At 40.7% G+C, this 19,680-nt stretch overlaps 1 protein-coding gene across 1 annotated transcript in view; it reads left to right on the top strand.

The window, feature by feature from the left end:
- Positions 1-19,680, top strand: part of LOC106896599 (pinopsin-like) — an 85,967-nt gene that overhangs the window by 57,353 nt on the left and 8,934 nt on the right. The window contains exon 3 of the mRNA XM_014956705.1: positions 5,205-5,438. Coding sequence (XP_014812191.1) covers positions 5,205-5,438 — 234 coding nt within the window. The remainder of the gene's footprint in view (positions 1-5,204; positions 5,439-19,680) is intronic.

The raw sequence follows: 19,680 nt of genomic DNA, 5'->3' as shown, positions 1-19,680 counted from the left end.
AATTTTCTGTGCAGAGCTCCACGTTTTCTTTCCCAATGCATGCAATAGCACTGTAGCCCATCACTTGGTGAGCGATGTATCTGCTGCATCTTGTCAACTGGGAGGGGAGGGGAGGGAACACAGCTTATGAGGTCAACCAAGCAATGTGTCACTTGGGCCCTTTTTGAGGCCGTTTCTACCACTGCCATCCTTCTCACTGAATATCCCTGTGGCTTCTCCCATGCTCTGTGGCTTGTCGCATCTCGTGTATCTGCTCAGCACACTGCTGTAGTCATCTAACTAGTGGTGCCTTGCATGCCAGATTGAGTGGAAAAGGGAGTGTTGGGTATGTACGCAAGAAGCAGCTTGGCTACAGGGCAAATCTAGACAAGAGCTAATTGTGCCAATCTTACGCTCCGTGCCTCAGATTCCACAAGCTTGCCTGTCACTGCCTCCAGCTGAGTTCTGGAAAACCAAACCACTTCTGTTGCTTCCCAGGATGAAATTAGGGGAGACACACCATTTTCTCACTAGCCTCAGCACACACCACCCTATACACTCAAAAACCTTTTCTTTTAAATATAGTGTATTCCCTACATTAGAAGAGTAGTCCCAATTTTGGCAGGAGGTGGCCTTTATCCCAGAGAAAATAGATGAGTTTACAACAAAGACTTGTTTTTCAGCCATCCTAAATAAATACCTTTTGATCCCAGTGGGCCAGTAATTCTTGTGTCATATTTAAGATGTGGTTTATATCTTCTATGTATTTTAAATGCATGTTATATACAACTTACATCTTCATATTTACAAACTTGACTATTCTAGAACATTATTTGAATTTATTTTTTCTCATTACCATCTAATGCTTCTTTATTATCAGGTGGCTGTCCAGACACTAGGAGTTTTTGGTAGGCATTTCCATTTGACTACTGAAAATACAGTGTAGCAATTTCATTAAATTTTCCAGTACCTTTAAAATAAAAAATAGAGTAAGTTTAATGTTAAACTTCCTGCTGCTTTTTCATCTGCTAAACTGTAACCTTTCTGTAGGGTACATCAACTTGAGCTGGAGGCCTTCCAGCACCTATAAACGGAGAACTTTTAGAGATAACACCTTCTAAAGGTAGGCTGTGAAGCTGCAAAGACAATGAAACTGAGAGCGTGTAGATAAATACAGTACTTGGTTTCAGAAACAAAAACCTGAGGGCAGTTCCTACAGAGCAGTCTAACACTTCTTGGAGTCTTTTGGCATTTCTTCCATTGTTAACGTATCCCAGAATGTACCAGGGTGATACCACAACCACCCTGAGACTTCACCGCTTGCTTTCACCACACTCAAAGCAGCCATATTTGGGCTGAAGTGTCTTGGAGAGACAGAAGGAGCGTAGCAAACAAGACCACACAGTTCAGCTCTGTTTCCCAAGATGTGGCACAAGGCTAGGGGAAGGACAGTCACACAACAGCCCGACGGCATGCTTAGAGGCACCAAGCTACATGACTTTTTTCCCAGTTGAGCAAGCACAACTCCAGCACCTCACATGTCCTGTGCATCAAGCCAAGCAAGCCATCAGCATGCCGTTGTCATCCTGGGGTATATATCTAATTAAAGCAGTAACTTTGATGCTGCATTTTTCTGGTGTCCAGAACATCAAGAACATGTGAGATTACTGACTCTAAGGAAGCAGACGAGTTACCTAAACATAAAGCACAGTTAGCAGCTACAGCAGCTGTGGACATCATATCAAAACCTAGAGAAGCTTTAAGTACATCTGGGGTTCATTGCAAGGGGTGCCTCTAGAGGTCATTTTTCCTTTGGACTCATCATACCATACTTGTCCCCTTTGGAAAGCTGGGATATCAGATCACCTGGGATTTAGAGTCATTAAAGAAGGACATACTTTATGACCCTTCCTTACTTCTGGTCCATTGCTTTCATTTCTTACTGCAATTCCGTACTTTTAATCTTTTCTCCACAACAGTGAGAATAGAAATGTACTTTTGGAAAAAAAAAAAAAAAAAAGTGTACTTTCAAAACCCCTGAGATTTTAATTTACTCATTCCCAGGATCTGGACTGTAAGTAAATCGTATTATAGAATTATAATATGAGGCACATAAAAATCAAAACAATTGGCTATGTTGGTTTAATCATGGAATTGAAAGACTCTGTGAGCATGACAGCTAACTAAGTTTGCTTTCCAATAGGTTTGTCTCATGACAAATGAGTTTTTAAACTCCATTATAGAAAACTGCAGCGGAAGGTCACCCTTAATAGATACTAGGGACACATTAGGAATGTCCTATTTCAGGAACAGCTGTGATCAGAGCTTTCTCCTTTTTAATTATCAGAAGAGGAGGATGAGAAGAAAGATATAAAAAAAAAAAAAAATCAAACCAGAACCTAAACTACAGTGGATTCTCTGGTGTCTAATTTAATTTCATTTAACATTGCATTTTTCTTCTTGATGAGAACATTAATAAGGATCCTTCTGCTGTAGCGATATGTGAAGAACTCAAAGACCTCTGTCTTCTTAATAAGTTTTGAAACCTCAGTCAAATTTACAAGGGACCAACAGACAGACAGATTTATTACCATATTGGCACAGACACAGTGACAATGCAAGGCTTCCCTTCCTAAGGAAACAAGCTACAGATGTGAAAATAGAAGGGTATATACCAAAATCCCATCCACAGTCACTTCAGTTTTGCATGTCTTTCCTTCCCTTCTTTCTGATCTATATTTTTTCTGTGCAGAGGGTAAACTCTTGCAAATTCTTCAGGGCAGAGATATTATCTAAACACAGAGGGAAAATGTGCTGACGGATGCCTCTGCCTTTATCGAAGATCTTTAACTGGATGCCGAGGGTAGCTGGGGCTTTGCGTTTCTCAGTTAATATTAAACTTGGAACATAGCTGGAGATAACATTGGATCCTGGCTTCTTCAGTCAGAGAAAATTCCTATTAGTCATGAAAAATTTAGTTGAAATAAGCAATACAGGATTGGACCATTATCTATTATGAATCCTTTTTTCAAGCTAAAGTAATTATGAGATAAACAAGTTCTGTTCTTGCAAAAAAAAAAAAAAGAAAAGAATAGTCCCCAGTGTTTTTAGAAAGGATGGATTTTATTCTGTAATTGCCTTTTTGCAGAAAATCATTGGAAGACTAGACAGGAAAGATACTTGTTATTTTTTGGCAGACTAAGTTGGTACGTGTTTTATTTACTTTCAACAGGAACATTTCTACTGAAATTTGAGATAGAACCAACTACTCTAGATGACTAGAATCATAACTAACTGAAAACAAACAGTGCCACCATATTATTTTGCTTTCCATATATACTTACCCAGTCACTAAATATATTTTAACTCTAAGTCTGATGCACAAACACATATGTTATGCAAAAGCACCCACACCACAAAGAGGTAAGTAAAGCCCTGACTATTTCCACTGCATTAGCATGTACAAGCTGTACACCAGGCAGCAGGAAATGACATTTGTCTCAGGTGATTAGTGGCTTCTACCTTTAACTGTGTTCTATTCATTTACAGAGTAGTGCACATCAGTGTTCTCCTGCATCAGCTTAAACCCATTTGTTTCTAACTTTTTTTTTTTTTTTGGTTAGGTAATGTTTGGATGCATTGCATTCCAGGGAGCTGCCCTTTTGCTTATTTATGTTTGTAGCTTTACAGGGGCTTAGTTCCCTTGGGTACAGTTTTCTCTCAAGTACCACATTCAAGACGCAAAAAGTTCTTGAAGTGGACATAAATTACATTTGGCTGAGCGCAAGACTCAATCGATATACTTTAAACGTTTGAATACTTCCTGAAATGCTGCTGGCACGCCTGGATTTGCTAAATAGACGCTGGGGGGAAGCTGAGGAATTAACCATAACCTCAGGAGACCAGTGTGCTGAGGCTCCATCTAGAGTCAGTGGAGAGAACGTTTCCTAAAAACTTTTTTATAATCCCTATAAAATAAGAATAAGTGACCAAACCCTGCTCCATATGCACATAATCTTGTGCTGACTTCCATGGGCTTTGGGTCGAATTTAATGGCCATCTTACAGAGCTGCTGCACGGGAAGTTTGCCGTTAAATAATGTTTGTGGACGGCATTGAATGGGCATTTTATGTAGACAATGGAGCTTTTTCCTTACAGTTTATCACCAATGTGTTCTGTAGTTGTATGCAGACAAATGCATTCACACCAAAGCTTAAAAATTAAAATTGGTTGTTTAAACTTCATCTTAGCTCATCTAGACTCCAAAAGGGAATGATGCGTTAGTCCAGGACAGCTCAAAGGAGAGTACATCTTGAAGCACAGACTATGATTTAAATACCTCCACAGAAGAGTTGGGATTGCCCACAGACTGTTAACTACTGGTAAATAACTCACAGCAAGATGAGCTGCTGTACTATCACATTGAAACTGATTATTTAAATCTGTGCTTCCAGTTTAGCCAGTTCCTCTCAATTTCCCCCAAAATAGCAGAACTATGTCAACATTTGGCACTCTCTTTTAAAAGCACAAAATCCCTGTTTTTGATGATTATCAGGAGTCAGTGCTTTTTATCAAAATGCTAAAGTATGTGGAAAAAATAATACCTCTTAAACCTTCATATAAGTGTTGTTTGCAAGGCTTATTTATTGTCTCACCCTGAGTGTGACCATTGTCAACATTACACCAGATCAGCTGAGGCTTTGTCTAGCCAAGCCTTGAAAACGTCCAAGGACAGAGCTACTAAGCACTAGCACAGTCCTAATCTTGCTCTGCTGTTTCCAGACCTCTAATGCAGAAAATGTTTCTGCTGGTTCCCTTGTGCTTTGTAAAGCTTCCACTTCTCAAGAAAGTCCTATGTACCAGAATAACTTCAGTGAAAGCATTATACAATTATACAAAATACCATGTCTGAAAAGCAACTGGAGATGATCTACAAACTATTAAGGACTAGATGCTAACTTCATCACCTTTTCTGCTTTTGCTCCAGCCTCCGCTGGTTTATGCTGGCACTTAACATGATGTCTGCAGGGCTTTCCCTAGTCTCTGATGGAGACAATGAAAATCTTCCCACTGCAGTCTCTCACTTTTGCGTCTGGCTTAGTTTTGCTTCTGGAACGATAATGTTGATCATCATCGCTGATCCAAGACCAATAGTCCCAGGTTGCTAAAACTATAAATCTAACAGCTCGGTTTTTTAAAACCTATCTTTTTTTACCTTTCTCTAGGTTGGAAAAATCCACAAGAATTCTGCCCGCAAAAGAGAATACCACGTACTGTTCATGGTAATCACCACAGTTATTTGTTATCTCGTGTGTTGGATTCCCTATGGAGTTATAGCATTACTTGCAACATTTGGCAAGCCAGGTGTGGTGAGTCCAGTTGCAAGCATCATACCTTCCATCCTAGCAAAAAGCAGCACTGTTTGCAATCCAATTATCTACATACTTATGAATAAGCAGGTAAGATATATATTATTTTTTAATTATTTTCTTCAATGTCTATTAGGCATTCTTGGCCACTGTGACTACCAGTCCTATAGATGTGTCTTTGGGAGAAGGGCATTCGAGGCTTGTCCAGACAATATCACTGAAGTCTTAGGGTGGAAGCATTTGCAGTCAACATAATATATTGCTAGATAGGAAGAACAGATAAACATTTGCTTACTGAAATTGCTTGTGTTCTTCTGAGGACACACTGGGTGTTAATTTGTATGCTGCAGAGTTGCCAAAGGTATCGCCATCTATTTACAAGAAGAATACTCAAACATTTTGGGGGAGGAGGGAGAACAGAGGGACAAGAAGAGGAAGGGTTTTCATGACCTTGAAAATGATATAAAGGAGGAGACCATTTGCAAATACTCAGCATTTGCATGACAGCTCCCCTTGAAAAAAAATGGTCACTGCAATTAGAGTTTTTGTGGACTTCTGCATCCTTCCTGTTAAATTCCCAGTTCAGCTACATGCCAAAATAGATAATTAATTTTGTCTCATGAGGACCAAGGCCAATTCTAACACTTCTACAATTCCAGATCCAGTTCAGGTCCCTCATTCCTGTAAATGGCATTTTTCAGTACACAAAAGTAAACTTCCTAATGTTACTGTGCTGACAATTCTGAGTTTGACAATGGCAGATCTGCTATTTTTAAAAAGTGTTTTACAGTAAGATATTTAGAAAAGATGCATAATTTGTGAAAATGTCTTACATTTTTTATTACATTATGTGTTAGAGGTTGTTCTCAATTTCCTTTCTTCGTTATGTCCATTACACAGTTATAAAGCAAGTAAACCCCCTTTATCCTTTCTTGCTCAGTGTATGCTGGAGCCTACCCTTAGTATTTATCAACAGCAGCATTATATTATTATGGAGTCTAGATAAGGGAAAAGTTGAATGTAACAACCAAATAGATTCCAAATCTGCCACAGCCTGAGATCATTCTTTGCCTGGTTCATCTAACATAAATTTCTTAAATAAGTAGTGAATCTAGTCCTGGAGTTTGAGAGAAATAACTCAGGCAAGTCATGAAACCTCCCTGAAATCAGAAGAAAAAAGTGCTATTGCCTTCCCCAAGACCAGGACTTCATTTCCAAAGTCTGGTTTGATCTAACATTGACAAAGATAGAAAGCTCCCTTTGAAAAGTGCTAATGCTGATGCAAAATACTAATGTTTTCTCCTTCCCCTTTTTGCAATCATTATGGAAACTTCTCAACAGCAGCATCTGTCTTACTTCTTTATTCTCTGAGCACTTTGACTAACGTCCTTGACTTCCACAAGATCATCTGCCCGTGCTGCGATCACTGGAGCAGGCTATAACAGTCATCACAAGTACATTTTGGTATTTTCTTTACATGTGGAGCTTATCCCAAATAGCAGGAATATGGATGCCAGGGGAAAGATACGGCTCCTAAAACACATGAACTCAGTACAGAGCCTTAGGTGCCTCCACATGTCTCAGGAACAGAATCACATGCACAGTTACTTGTGCTGACAACCTGGCATCCACAGAAGTGCTCCAAGGAGTTATTGAGAACTGTGTATTCATAAGCATCAAAGGCTTATGAGCCAGTCACACTGCTGTGGGTGTGCTGAGGCAAAAAACAAAGGCTCACTGTTGAGAAAAATTTGATTAGCAAGAATAAAACCAGGGTGCTTGCACATCACAGGAATGCAGCAAGCTGTCTAAAATCACCCTTTCCTTGCAATAGCTGCCTCTTTCAGCTACAAAGAAAATACTTCTGAGTGCTTGTTTCTTGATATGGGGTTTACTTTTGATCCAGTTCATCATTTCGTACAAGGAAAGGTCAGTGTGGGATGATCGGTGTACATGGGGAAGATCTGTTAGGACAGTTTTGAAGCAAGGCAGGCTGCTTCTTGGCAGCACGATCTGTAAAGGCTGTGCAATGATTCAGGTTTTGAAGCAAGGCAGGCTGCTTCTTGGCAGTGCAATGATTCAGAAGCACCATGGCAGGGAGCTGGAAACATTTTCTTATATGTCCTTCCTTCGACACCAGTCACATGCGAGGCCAGTGTATTACATTTCTCTCTTTGAACCCTGAGAATGTTTCCTTTGTTTCCCACTGCCTACTGTTCCACAGCTGCCTCCAGTTAACAAAAAAATGCAAGACGGCAAAGTCAAATCAGTCTTGGAGGTTGGATCATTAGTTGCCAGCTGGTAGTCACTGTATGGGTTCGGGTTTTTTCATAGTTAGCTTCCTTATTATTGCAGAAATCAAGACAAAATATCACTCCTGATAAGCAGCTCAGTCAGATTTGGGGTAAATACTTTTCACTGTAATAAAATCAAAATAATAGCTAATGCCTAGTATTAATCTGCAGCTCTCATCTGCTGTGCCACTGTGTATTAGCAGTAAAAATAATTGTTTTTATCTGACACTGAGGAATGAGCTTCACTCAAAAAGGATGCAACACATCCCTCTGTCTGTTCCCTTTCCTTTCAGAACAGACACAATAGTAACACCCTCATCCCATGCGTCACTGGCATTCATGGCACCTCAGCGACTCTCTAGTGGTTCTCATTCTTTTTTGTAAATTTAACACCTCAGGAAAAGCTGTCTGCCCAGCACTCAGCTTTTCTGGGCTTTGTGCTTAGCTGAGAATTGTCACAGCAGGCTGGTGCCTCCCAACGTAGAAATTATCAGGCCTGCATTTTTCAGTCCTCCCTTTTTGAATGTGAGATGCCACAGTAGGCTATTTACTCCTGCATCTTCTAAATACACTGAGAACATATGGCTTAATTTTTAGTTCTCTGTACAAAAGCTAACCTTTTTGCTTTTGGACTTGCCCTGAGGATTGCAAAACGGCATTGGTTGACTGCAGCTGTGTTGTTAGCTTCCAGCTATCATAAATCAATGTGGAATATCGCGGAACCATCAGCCTCTGAGTCAGCCTTAAAACTCATCCTACAGAGTACATGTTTAAATTAACTCTCAAGCAGGCCCTGAGTCACTTTCATGGTCGAAGAACCCCAGAGAAAAAAGTTTTGTCTTCGCTGTTGCATTCTGCACTGACCTGAAGCCATAAAATGCTGGGGAAAATGATTAATATCTTTCCAGTCGCAGGCACTCCTTCAGGTGGGATGGCTTGGGGCACACCGCTCTCCTCCTTCCTCTGCTCTCCTCCAGGAGGACAGAGATGCACTGTTTAAGCTGGACTGTTGCTGGGCTGATAACATCACGCCAGGCAGACATTAAGCTTTGTTGACAAAGCTGTAAAGCACTAAACTGCCTGAGACTGAGTAAGGGGAAGCTGAAGGAGACAGTAGAGCAGGAGACTCTGCTTTCCCTGTTCTCTCGCTATGGATGGCTCTTTGCCCCTTGTCATCACAGCCTCCTGTGCCTAGGGAAGCCCTCCCCAAAGGGCAGGACCCCAAAAATGTGGGCCATAGCCAAGTACCATGACAGCTGGGCAGGCGCTGACCCCCAGTTGCCAGGGCAAGCTGGGCAGGGTCAGCGTGCTTAGGCTTTCAGTGCATCACTCTTTTATAGTCACGCAGTTATGCAGATTTTCTGTTTCATCTTCTCTTAGCTCTTTCAGTGTCTTTTATTCCCATCACAGCTCCCTGTCAAGTTCACATTGTCTCTCTTCAAACTTCCACCCATGCAGCCACCCCAAACAGATTTTTAATGACACCCTCAACTACCTTCTTTTGACTGTGACAGAAACCCGCTTGTGTTACATGCAAGCAGGTATCAAACATTCACCCGAGAAATACGGAGCTCCCCTGTAGCCATGGGCTTGTTGTTGAGGAGCTGATTGCTCAGGGCATCTTGCTTTCATGTATTCCATAGAGAAGCACAGGGACCCCGTCACAGAAGAGCTTTCTGGCTGGTGTAACTGTGCTTGAGGACATACTGCACTGAGAAGGGATCATTAGCTGGATAACATAATGGCATGGAAGCTTTTGAGGTTAACCTTATCTTACGTATCAGAGGTTCATTTTTTATTGATACAGAAATCAAGATAAGAATAATGAGTGCTTGAAAGGGTATGGTTATGGCTGAGACACAGTGAGACTGAGTGACACTGCACTTGCTATTTCGCATCATTTCAAGTTAGCCCACAGAGAAAGCAGGAATTTTCTGCATTGGTACTGACAGCCAAATTTAAGTCAAATTAAACTTGTATCACTCAAAGATTTACAGAACCAATCACTTGGAAGCCACTGATCAGATTACAAGCCACAGCCTTTGCTGGTATAAAATAGCCTTGCTCCACTGCAGCTCATGGGCTTCCCGCTAATTACTTCCACTCATTTAGTCCCTCAGGTAGTGCATCTAAGGCTCTCTAGACTACTGAAACTGAGGCTAGCACATTTAATACTGTTATGCATATTAAAATTTGGAAAAAAGCCCACCCAAACCCTATGATCAGCAATGTGCTATTTCTGGTGTCAGAAAGTGCCTCTGAGCAAAAGTAAGGAGGGAGAGTGTGAGGGAAGGGATATATTAGATGTGAGTAAAAGTCCCTGATTAGCAGTTTGATTTCTACTCTCTGTCTTTTTGTATTAAAATCATTGCACTTTTGAAAACAGAAGCTGACCCTGTCATTTTCCCCAAGGATTTGGAGAAGTGATGGTGAAAAGAATAGATACACTTACTTGAAAATAATTAAGGCTGTGACCTTTCCAAATTTATCATGTATTGGGGAGATGCATGGGCTGGGCAGAGGAGAAACTAAGTAGAAAGAATGAACAAACTAAGCCAAGTACAAAGACTTTCTTTTGTTTTTCTGGGGGACAATGAGATTTGAATAACGATAATGTACTTAAGAGTGTTCCTCAACGAGACCTGGACCCAGGGTGTGCAACTGGGCTTCTTATGAGTGAGCACTTACTGTTGTTCCAATGGGACTGCTCACACAGTGAATTGTCTTCTGGTTTATCTTCACTGTTCACACACACAAGGTGAAGAAGCAGGGGAACATTGTTGGAATCTGATGTGCGATAAGCAGGAGTTAACCCAGCAGGGACTTGGAGTTTCCCCAGCAGGTCAGAACTGTGAGCAAAAGGAAAGGTGTTTTCATATTGTTTTGCTACATTAGGATGCATGATAGCACACCATCCAGAGAACTGGTACTGACTCAGATCACAAGTCAGACACCTCCCAGGCATGCTGTGGCTGTGGTGTTCCCCAGGAACCTGCACCACCACCACCCACCTCTCACCTAGTGGGTCACTACCCATGCCAGCCCCCTCTCCCGGGGCCTTCATAAACATCACTGCTGCCAGACCAGGAACAAGGAGTCCTTCTTTCTTTAATGATAATCTGTCTGTTCCTCCGATACGCAGATTTCTAACAACCCTTTTCAGTCCTTCTTGATCTTATCTTACGCACTGAGCAGGGAGAAATGCGTATGCGCTTTGGGAAACAGAGCTACATATATGATAGTCATAAAAAAAACCAAAACCCCTTAATATTTCCCAACTGGCTGTATAACAGTTATATTTTCACAGTCAATTTTCATGTGGTATTGTGCAATTTTCAGTATTTCCAACAAAAGGCAATGTTTCATTTTTAATGCTGCAGGAACACGTGGGTAAGTTAACACTGTCTTCTGTGTGTTTTAATTTTTTTAAAGCTGCTCATTTTCCCACTTGGAAAACTAAGATATTTTAGTTGCATGAGGACAGAAAACTACAGATCTGGAAAGATAGTATACAATGCAGGGACGATTGTGTAAAGCCTAATTTTATGCACCAATTGGAACACAGCTATTAATTCCTGAAAAGAGACCCTATTTGTTTAGTTCATGCCCTTCTAGAGTTTTGTGGGCTTACTGTAAGATTTATTGTCTAACGCTGTTACAATTTTTCATTAAAATTAATGTATATGTTAATACTCATGATCTGGTTTTTTTCATCTCTTCACTGGTAGCTGGGCTGTCTTTGAGTAAATAATAGTCAACATAAAGAAGTGATGTTCCATTACCTTCTCAGTCATCTGGAAATCACAAGAATTTTTGTCCAAATAGGATTGCACACTGGAGCTCTTAAGTTGTCAATGGGCAAAGTCAAAATGATCTTTTAGTGCAAAATGCTCTAAGTAAAATGCCATGGTACAGTTCAGAAGTGTTTTGACTTTATTTCTCTCCCAACATGCAGTGTTATGACTTTTTTAAGTTGAGGAGCAATGAGAAGAAAGGTCTCAAGGGCACCTTTGCTGCTGTCATAAGGTATAACTGCATTTTACACAGTGAGTTCAAAATTACTTTAGGAATTTATCTTGCAGCTCATGACAAAAAAGATCCATTCAGGAAAATAACCTGGGCATTTAACTAAGGCCCCAACCAGCCCTCATGCTGCCCCAGACTACATCTTTGGTACAACCTGCTTGAGTATGTTGAGATGAGCTCAGCCTTGTCTTGCCTGCTGTGTGGATGCTCCCTGGGGCTGGACTGGCTTCAACATCACAGAAGGGTTTAGGAGTTGCTTCTTTATGGTCAGAGGGCTGAAAGACTTCTCTGCTGAAGAAAGACTGAGAGAGTTGGTGTTCAGCCTGGAGAAGACACCGGGGAAACCTTGCTGCAGCCTTTCAATATATATAAAAGGGGCTTATAAGAAAGACAGATGGAGACTTTTTAGCAGGGCCTGGAGTGACAGGAAAAAGGGAAATGGTTTTAAGCTGAAAGAAGGTAGACATACTGTATGTAAATAAGGAATTTTTTATGATGAGGTTGGTGATACACTGGAACAGGTTGCCCAGAGAAGTGTGGATGCCCTATCATGGGAATTGCTTAATGCCAGGTTGGACAGGGCTTTCAGCAACCTGGTCTAGTGGAAGGTGCCCCTGCACGTGGCAGGGGGATTGGACTAGATGGTCTTTAAGGTCCCTTCCAACATAAGCCATTCTACGATTCTGTGAAATATGGTCCAGAGCTGGTATGTCATTGCTGTGTGACATTCTTACTTTCAGGGTCTCTTCCAACCCAAACCATTCTATCATTCTATGATATAAAAAGTAATCTTGTCATATAACACACTTACTAGCTCTTTTCCATTTCTTCTACATATTCTGTGAATTTAGATGACTAACCTATTTCTTCAGAGGCTTAAGTGCTCAGTGTCATTGAGAATAAGCCCCTAGGCATGATGCAGGTAAACATATTGATCTATTTGGACAAGTCAGTTTTCAAAACAAAGTATAGCTGAAGCTCGACTGAATAGGTCACATCCAGGATTGTGCATTTTCATTGAGGTTAGCTTAGAAAAGAGGGGCCATTGCCTCAACCCCTGACAACCTTGCAGGCGATGCCGGTCAATAGAGGGTTCATCATCACACTTACCCTAGCAGAGACAGGGAAATCAGAGTTAACTGCAGTGGTTGAATGCCAGGAGATTAACGTCGATCCCTGTTTGACGCCCAGCAGGGAAATATCTGTAGGAAAAGATTTGACCTCTAAAATCATTGTCACTATCCCAAAGGCAATAAAACAAGAAACTGTGTAAGGATTCAAAGAATCTGTAGAGTTACACATCTCAACTTTTCTCCAGTACAGGGAAAACAGCTTCAGTCAATTTGTTTGCACTTGCCTATCATAATCAGCCTATAGTTGTGCTGGGACCTTCAGGACACCATTAACAACCAGCTAGTTTTCATACATTTCAACCTGTAACACTAAACCTGCAGGGCAGATTGAGACATAAATGGAAGTTTCCAGTATCCAGAGGTTATTAAAGAAACAAGGAATGTGGTATGTTCACAGATAAGAAAAAGGTGTTAGAATTCTTATAAGCAAGGCCCCTTGGTATCCTGTTTGCTCATGCAAGTATGCACCAGCAGAAATACAGGCAAAGCCATATTGCTTTGCTCTCTTCACATGTACATCTGTCCTCAAGGGAGAGCCTGTATGGTCAAGAGCTCGGTCAGTGCTAAGTGAAATGCAAGAAAAAAGCATAAGGAATTATTATTAATGACTGTGCTGTTTCTGACTTGCTGTTACAAGAAGTTGGGTGAAAGCACTTGGCATTTTTGTATCTTTTTCTGAAAAGGTTTCCAAGTTTGGTGTGGACAGTTAAGGTCCTACAAAGGTGTACAGGATCTACGGGTAGACTGAACCTGCTGCTTTTCAAAATAGCATTGCCAAGCCACACTGAGCTGATGTTATGGAACCTTCTGTTGCAGTGATCTCAGCTGCAATGACAGGTCAGGGTTCAGACTGAATTTTAGCCCACGCCTTGGTCTGGCTGAGGTCAAGCACTAATTTAGCCTCAGAATTCCCCATTTTAATTCTAGTGCTTCTGCTTTTCTGTCATATGCCCACATTTGACAGGTAGGACTCCAGCTACGTATTCGCTGCAACTTACCATTTCAAAGCTGAATACAGGCATAGGTCAGCTGAAGAAAACAGAAGCTCTAATGCAATGCAACAGATTACATAAACAAAGAATTTAGTTGCTTTATGAGGACAATCAAACTCAACAGATGAAAAAGATTTGAAAAAGTAAATGTAACCGTGGAGGTAACAGAACCTCTCATCTTCCTCTCCTGTTAAATCACTGAATAATATGTAGTGATGTGGCTGTGACATGATACCAAAATTTTATCTAGAGCAGGATGTTTTTGTACATTTTTTGTCAGCTGACATTACTTCTCAGAGTCTTACTGTGTCTACTAGGTATATTTTTGTAGTCATGTATCCAGCTAACAACTGAAGCAACAATCATTTCAGATTAGGTGGATGGAGAAAAAAGCAAAATGAGATTTCCTAGTCAAAGAATATTTTTCAGCATTTACGTAACCTCCCCTAAACAGATATTGTTAATTGAATTAATACTCAGTATCCTTGTAAAGCAGAAAATTATTATAATCTTAGTTTTACAGCAGGAGAAATTTGAGGATCAAAGGTTAGAATACTGCTCAAAACCTCATGAAGTTGCACGGCAAGTCTCATTCAAATCTGTGGCTGGAGTTGGGCCACTGGAGGTGACAGTCACTGTTTTCATCCCAGGGAGTCACCTTGCCGACAATAAAGCTTGTGGAATGTTAAAAGTGGAATTGCCATCACATAAACTCCTGTCAGTCAGTAATCATGCAGCTCACCCTGTGCATTACACCACTTCCTGGCACGCGGTGTTGAGGGGAAAATTGCTAAATGTCACGGTGTGCAACTAGCACCTCTCAGAAAATTCAGAACAATGAGCTACACTAGGGGATAAACTGAATGCTGGGATGCACGAATGAAGCAACTAATTGATGCTTTTCAAATCCATCAACTTTGCATTTACTCTGCTTTTTTTCATTTAAAAAAGCAACAACAAAACATAATTTTCTTTCATATGATAAAATGTGCAGTAAAATTCATTGTCTGTGGCGTGGGAGAGGATATTCTTGTATCACTGCATACAAACCAGTATCTCCGTAGGAGGTTGAAACTCATGAAATATACTGGGTACAGAGAACATCTTAGTGTACCCCATATTCTTTAGCACTGACAGCTATAGGAGGTGTGACATTACCTTTCTGATAGTATCTCAGGGAACTTTGGAGGCAACCCTTTTTCAGGTTTCATTCCCCAAATTGGACTACCTCTTTCTGAACAATATGCCTTTGAAGGAGGCACCTTTTACCTTTTTATATTCATAGAAGTCAGCTGTTTCACTTGAGCGGCTCTGAGGGGCATAGTTTTCTGACAGATCAAACTTCATACAGGCATTTTTGCCTGTTTATCTGCATTATTAGCTCGCCTGTTGTGATATAGCTGAAGAACACGTCTCAGAACGATTGCTCCAACTTGCTGCCTTGACTCCAGTATGAACCCATTGAAGAACAGCTGGACAAGTGAGGGAGGAGCCAGTCTTGCTATAGTCACACTCGCCACCTTCTTCTGCAGGAAGCTGCACCTGCAGCTATGATTAAGTAGTGGCTTACTGTGGGATTACTTCATCAATCACTAACACCTGGGGTTTGGTTGGACTTCTATTCTTGAAGTCTATGCTTCTGTCAGCACCTTGATCTTTCCAGGGTGACAAGTGGATAATTTGATTGTTTCATCAGAATAGGATGGATTTATCTGCTGCACCCCAAAGCTTACCAATGTCCACTCTATACGTGTATCTCTCCTTATTTTAAATATTTAGATTCTACTAAGCTACTCCAGATAGAGCACTTCAAAGAAATTACTGCATTTTTGTAGACGATAAGTACAGCCTGACCCCCTAGCTTCATGACTTGATACCCAAGGCAAGTTAGAAGTGTTATTTCCTTTTCCTAAAAATATCCTGATGATGAAGTAAATGCTTATTAAGTTTGATGGAAATGCTAACTGACTATATTATAATTACAGGAAACTAACTGTAACGCAGTAATATAGTGGAGATTTTTTCCCTGGAGGCAGATTAGCCACCAGAGAACTGACTGCTGAAGTAAGTTGTGACAAATCACAGGGGGAGCTATTGCTGGTGGGATTGCTGGATTCTTAAAAATTAGTAAAGAAAGGGGTCTCGAGGAAGGAAGGGGGAGACACAAGGAATGATGAAGCACAGCAAGGAAGGGGAAAGAAACAGCTAGAAAGATGTACCATACCAGATGCAAAGGCAAAACTGCTGCTTTTCCTAAGAGTCACTTAAATTGGTTTTGGCTGGCTGTTTTCTCATCTGTTAGTGCTCACCTTGCTGCTGTCAGGTTTAGTGTGGTGGGATGCGATCTTAAAATGAAGAACAAATGTAGAGTTATGAACAGTAATTGACTTCTGCTGAGGCTCAGCTTCTTTGTAAACACATGAATCCCACAAATTAAACTGAGAAAAGACTAATGACAGCAGAGCTGTGGGGTTACATTGCTACACTCTGAACAACCTCCCCTATGTGCTTGTAGTCATCTGTATGATAACTGAAATAAGAAAACTCATTTCCTCTGGTGACCAGTTTCTGCACATAGACAAATATGAATCGAATATCCTCTTGGTTACAGGATGCTGACAGATAAGGGGTAATTACTGAAGCAACAACTCCTTATATGCTTGCGAGAGGTCTCCAGAAACCCTGAGGGGTTCAGGAGGATAGGCAATAGACATCACAGCCGCCTTGATTTTATGGAAGCAGCCAGAGGGGAAAATTGCTACCTGTGCTGACTCCAGGCTGTGTCAGCTGCTGTTAATTGCTTTATTCCCAGACAATCGTCTGACTGCAACTGAGCTTCCTCATTAAAATATTTTGCTGGTCCACCTCCTAAACACTGTTTTTTCCCAACCCTCAGTCCTGAAGGGTAGATGTATCCTGCTGCATCCTGCACTGTTGCTACCATATGCTGCAGGTATGTCTTCTGTGTTAGATGAGGTCCTTTGTGGGCAGAAATAGAAGAGGTTTGGGATTGTTTTCTATAAAACTAGAAGACCTTTTTGTTTGGTTGGTTGGGGGTTTTTTTGGTTTTTTTTTTTTTTTTAAAGCATAGTTTAGTCATTCTTACAGCAGTTCAAGGAAGTGTAACGTGAACATGCCTTGAGAAGCTAGAGAAGACTTGAGTAGTCTGATGTTTTGTAGACTAGGTGGCATTCCTGATCCAAAGTATCTACACCTTGGATTAAGGCAGGGACAGTAGGAAGAACTTTTGGCAAGTTGAGGTAAGAAATGTGAGATGTGTCTCTTGTGCAAGCTAAAAGTGCCTGAGGTCTATCCCTAGGCCCAGCCTTACTACCCATGAGGCATGCAAGCCAGAAGGCTCATACAAGGTGCTATATTCTGAGCACAAGGAGGACAGATGTATGGGCAGATGACCAGGAAGGAAGGGTAGGGGAAAGCTCTGGTTTGGGCCTGTTTCCAAACCTACTTTTTCAGAAAAAGGGACAGGAGGATTTGCTGAAACTTCCTACTGGATCAAGCAATGTTTCTTCCTGGGCAATATTCCTCACTGGAGGTGTTGGGTTGTTTTTCAGTTACTATTAGTGCTTGTTTTCTTTTATACAAATGAAATTATTAGATAATCTCATGGACCTAATTTAGACTTTATAAATGCATGGGCCTGAATGTAGTTATCAGGCCATTAGGTGTTTTAATGATGAGCAGGAGCATCCCAAGAACAGTAGAGATGAGAAGAAAACAAATCAATAAGCTGTTACCAAAATAATATTAACGAAGTTGTTCTGTGGTATAAGAGCAGGGAAGGCAGAAACAAAAGAGCATATACCAATGTCTGAGGAATATTAGCTTATTTTCATGGACATAGCATGCTATTCACATAATCCTTGATCATTTAGAAGTATTCTTTTCAGATAAATCCTCACGAAATATTCTCTGTCATGTAAAGTGAACAAAATGAGAAATCAAATCTCAGGGATCATAAACTGTTTTCTTAGGGGAGACAAAGAGAAACTTTTCCCGTACTTCAACATAACCAGTATGGCTGCTGAATTTCAAAGGGACTGGTTGTGCATCTGAAAACACAATATTAACAATGCTACTATGTCTTCAATGGACATTGGTTTAAGACAGCACTGTCACTTTCAGTGGGGTTTTTCACTGTAGGAAAAAAAGACCAGTTGTCATATTTATCTTGTATTCCATGGCCTTAAATAGAGCTACTAAAACCCATACAGTATATAAAAGGGGTAGCATATGTGAAGTTAATTCCTTCTGCCTAAGAAAAACTTGAAAAGTTTTCTATAGCAATGTGAGGAGCAAGAACTTTGGTGGATAGCAACAAAATGGTTCCTGCCTTTATTTCTTATTCCCATTTCATTAAGTCAGAATTGTTTAGGGCTTTGCAGTGTGATTGATGGATCCTGACTGACGGAGGCGGCAGCAAATTTACCAGTCCCTACAGTAACATTTTATTTCATGAGGAGAAATGAAAGGTCTATTACTACTATAATATGGGATGAGTGATTCCAGATCATTTTGAAATAACTCCCATTTTGCTGAAAGTTCAAAGCATAACAACATGAAGTATTTTGACACTTGAAAAATGTATGTGTTTATTTAGTCCTAGTCGATACGCTGTTCTACCTACCCAGTTTCTTCAGTTCTTTACCCATGGACTCTGGATCAGCCCACAAGGGTTGAAGGACAGACTTCAGCTTACTGTGATGGGTTTATGCCGATATATTCCTGTCCCAATACCACTATGACTAAAGTACATTAATAAATACTTGTAGAAATATGATCTTATTGTGTTCTTTTTTGCTGTGGGCTATGAGCTGCCTATCCTTGCCTATGTGTGTAGTGCTTATTTAGGGAAAACAGTTCTTCCCGATATTCCCTACAGAGCTTTGCTTAGGCTGAGACCAAGAACACTGCACAAGGAAATCCAAAGCCTTATTTTCATGAGGTTATTTTTGCAGTAGAATACCACTGGCTATTTTCCTGTATGAATTACTCAGGGACTTTTTGCTTGAGGGTGGGTCACTATTTTACGTTCTGCTAACATTCACATACACAAAAACTTCAGCAGCTCTTGGGCATTTTATCTACTGAGTCTTCTTCAGCACTACTTTTCATTCTGCCTCTGGCTAAAACATAGGTTCTTATGAGCCCTCCGTTACCCCAGATTCCGATACCACCTACACTTTTACTACAGCTTCTGTTCTCCAAAATTATCTTTCCATCGAGTTGCTATAATGACATACTGGAGGTGCTCTGATATGGGAATGCTGGAAGAACCTTTTAATTACCAGATACACATCCTGCTGCTGGATGAGGGTTCTTTTTACAGAGCTCACGCTGTTTTTCAGGCAATGAGAGCTCCAGTGTGGTAAGAGGTGGGTATGGGGATGGAAACCAAGTCTTTCCAGTTTTACTTTTATCCTGGTTTGCAGCCAATTAGGTATTGATTTTACCTAAGACAGAATTAGAAATTCCTGTCAGTAGTTTGATTTGTGATTGTGTTTTTGGTAGCGGTTGTTTGGTTTTATGTGTAAGCAATGCAACAACAGAATCAACTGGGTTGAGAAATCAGAATTTCTATTGTGATGGAAAAACCATTATTTCCTTGAGTACAGAAGGATTTTATGTGATGGCAATTCCACTTTTAACATTCCACAAGCTTTATTGTCGGCATGGACGCAAGGTGACTCCCTGGGATGAAAACAGTGACTGTCACCTCCAGTGGCCCAACTCCAGCCACCGTGTAGTTCAAAGACTACCAAAAGCAGCAGAATGCCTCACGTTTAATGTATGTAAGCAGACTTGTAGTGGTTAAATTATATGGTACTTCATCACAAACTGAATGGCAAGTTCCGTTTTCCCTTTGTTA

This window comes from Calidris pugnax, unplaced genomic scaffold (assembly GCF_001431845.1).
Source record: "Calidris pugnax isolate Ruff unplaced genomic scaffold, ASM143184v1 scaffold318, whole genome shotgun sequence".
Taxonomy (NCBI): domain Eukaryota; kingdom Metazoa; phylum Chordata; class Aves; order Charadriiformes; family Scolopacidae; genus Calidris; species Calidris pugnax.
The sequence above is the reverse complement of the archived record's forward strand: the minus strand, read 5'-3'. Positions and strand labels throughout refer to the sequence as shown.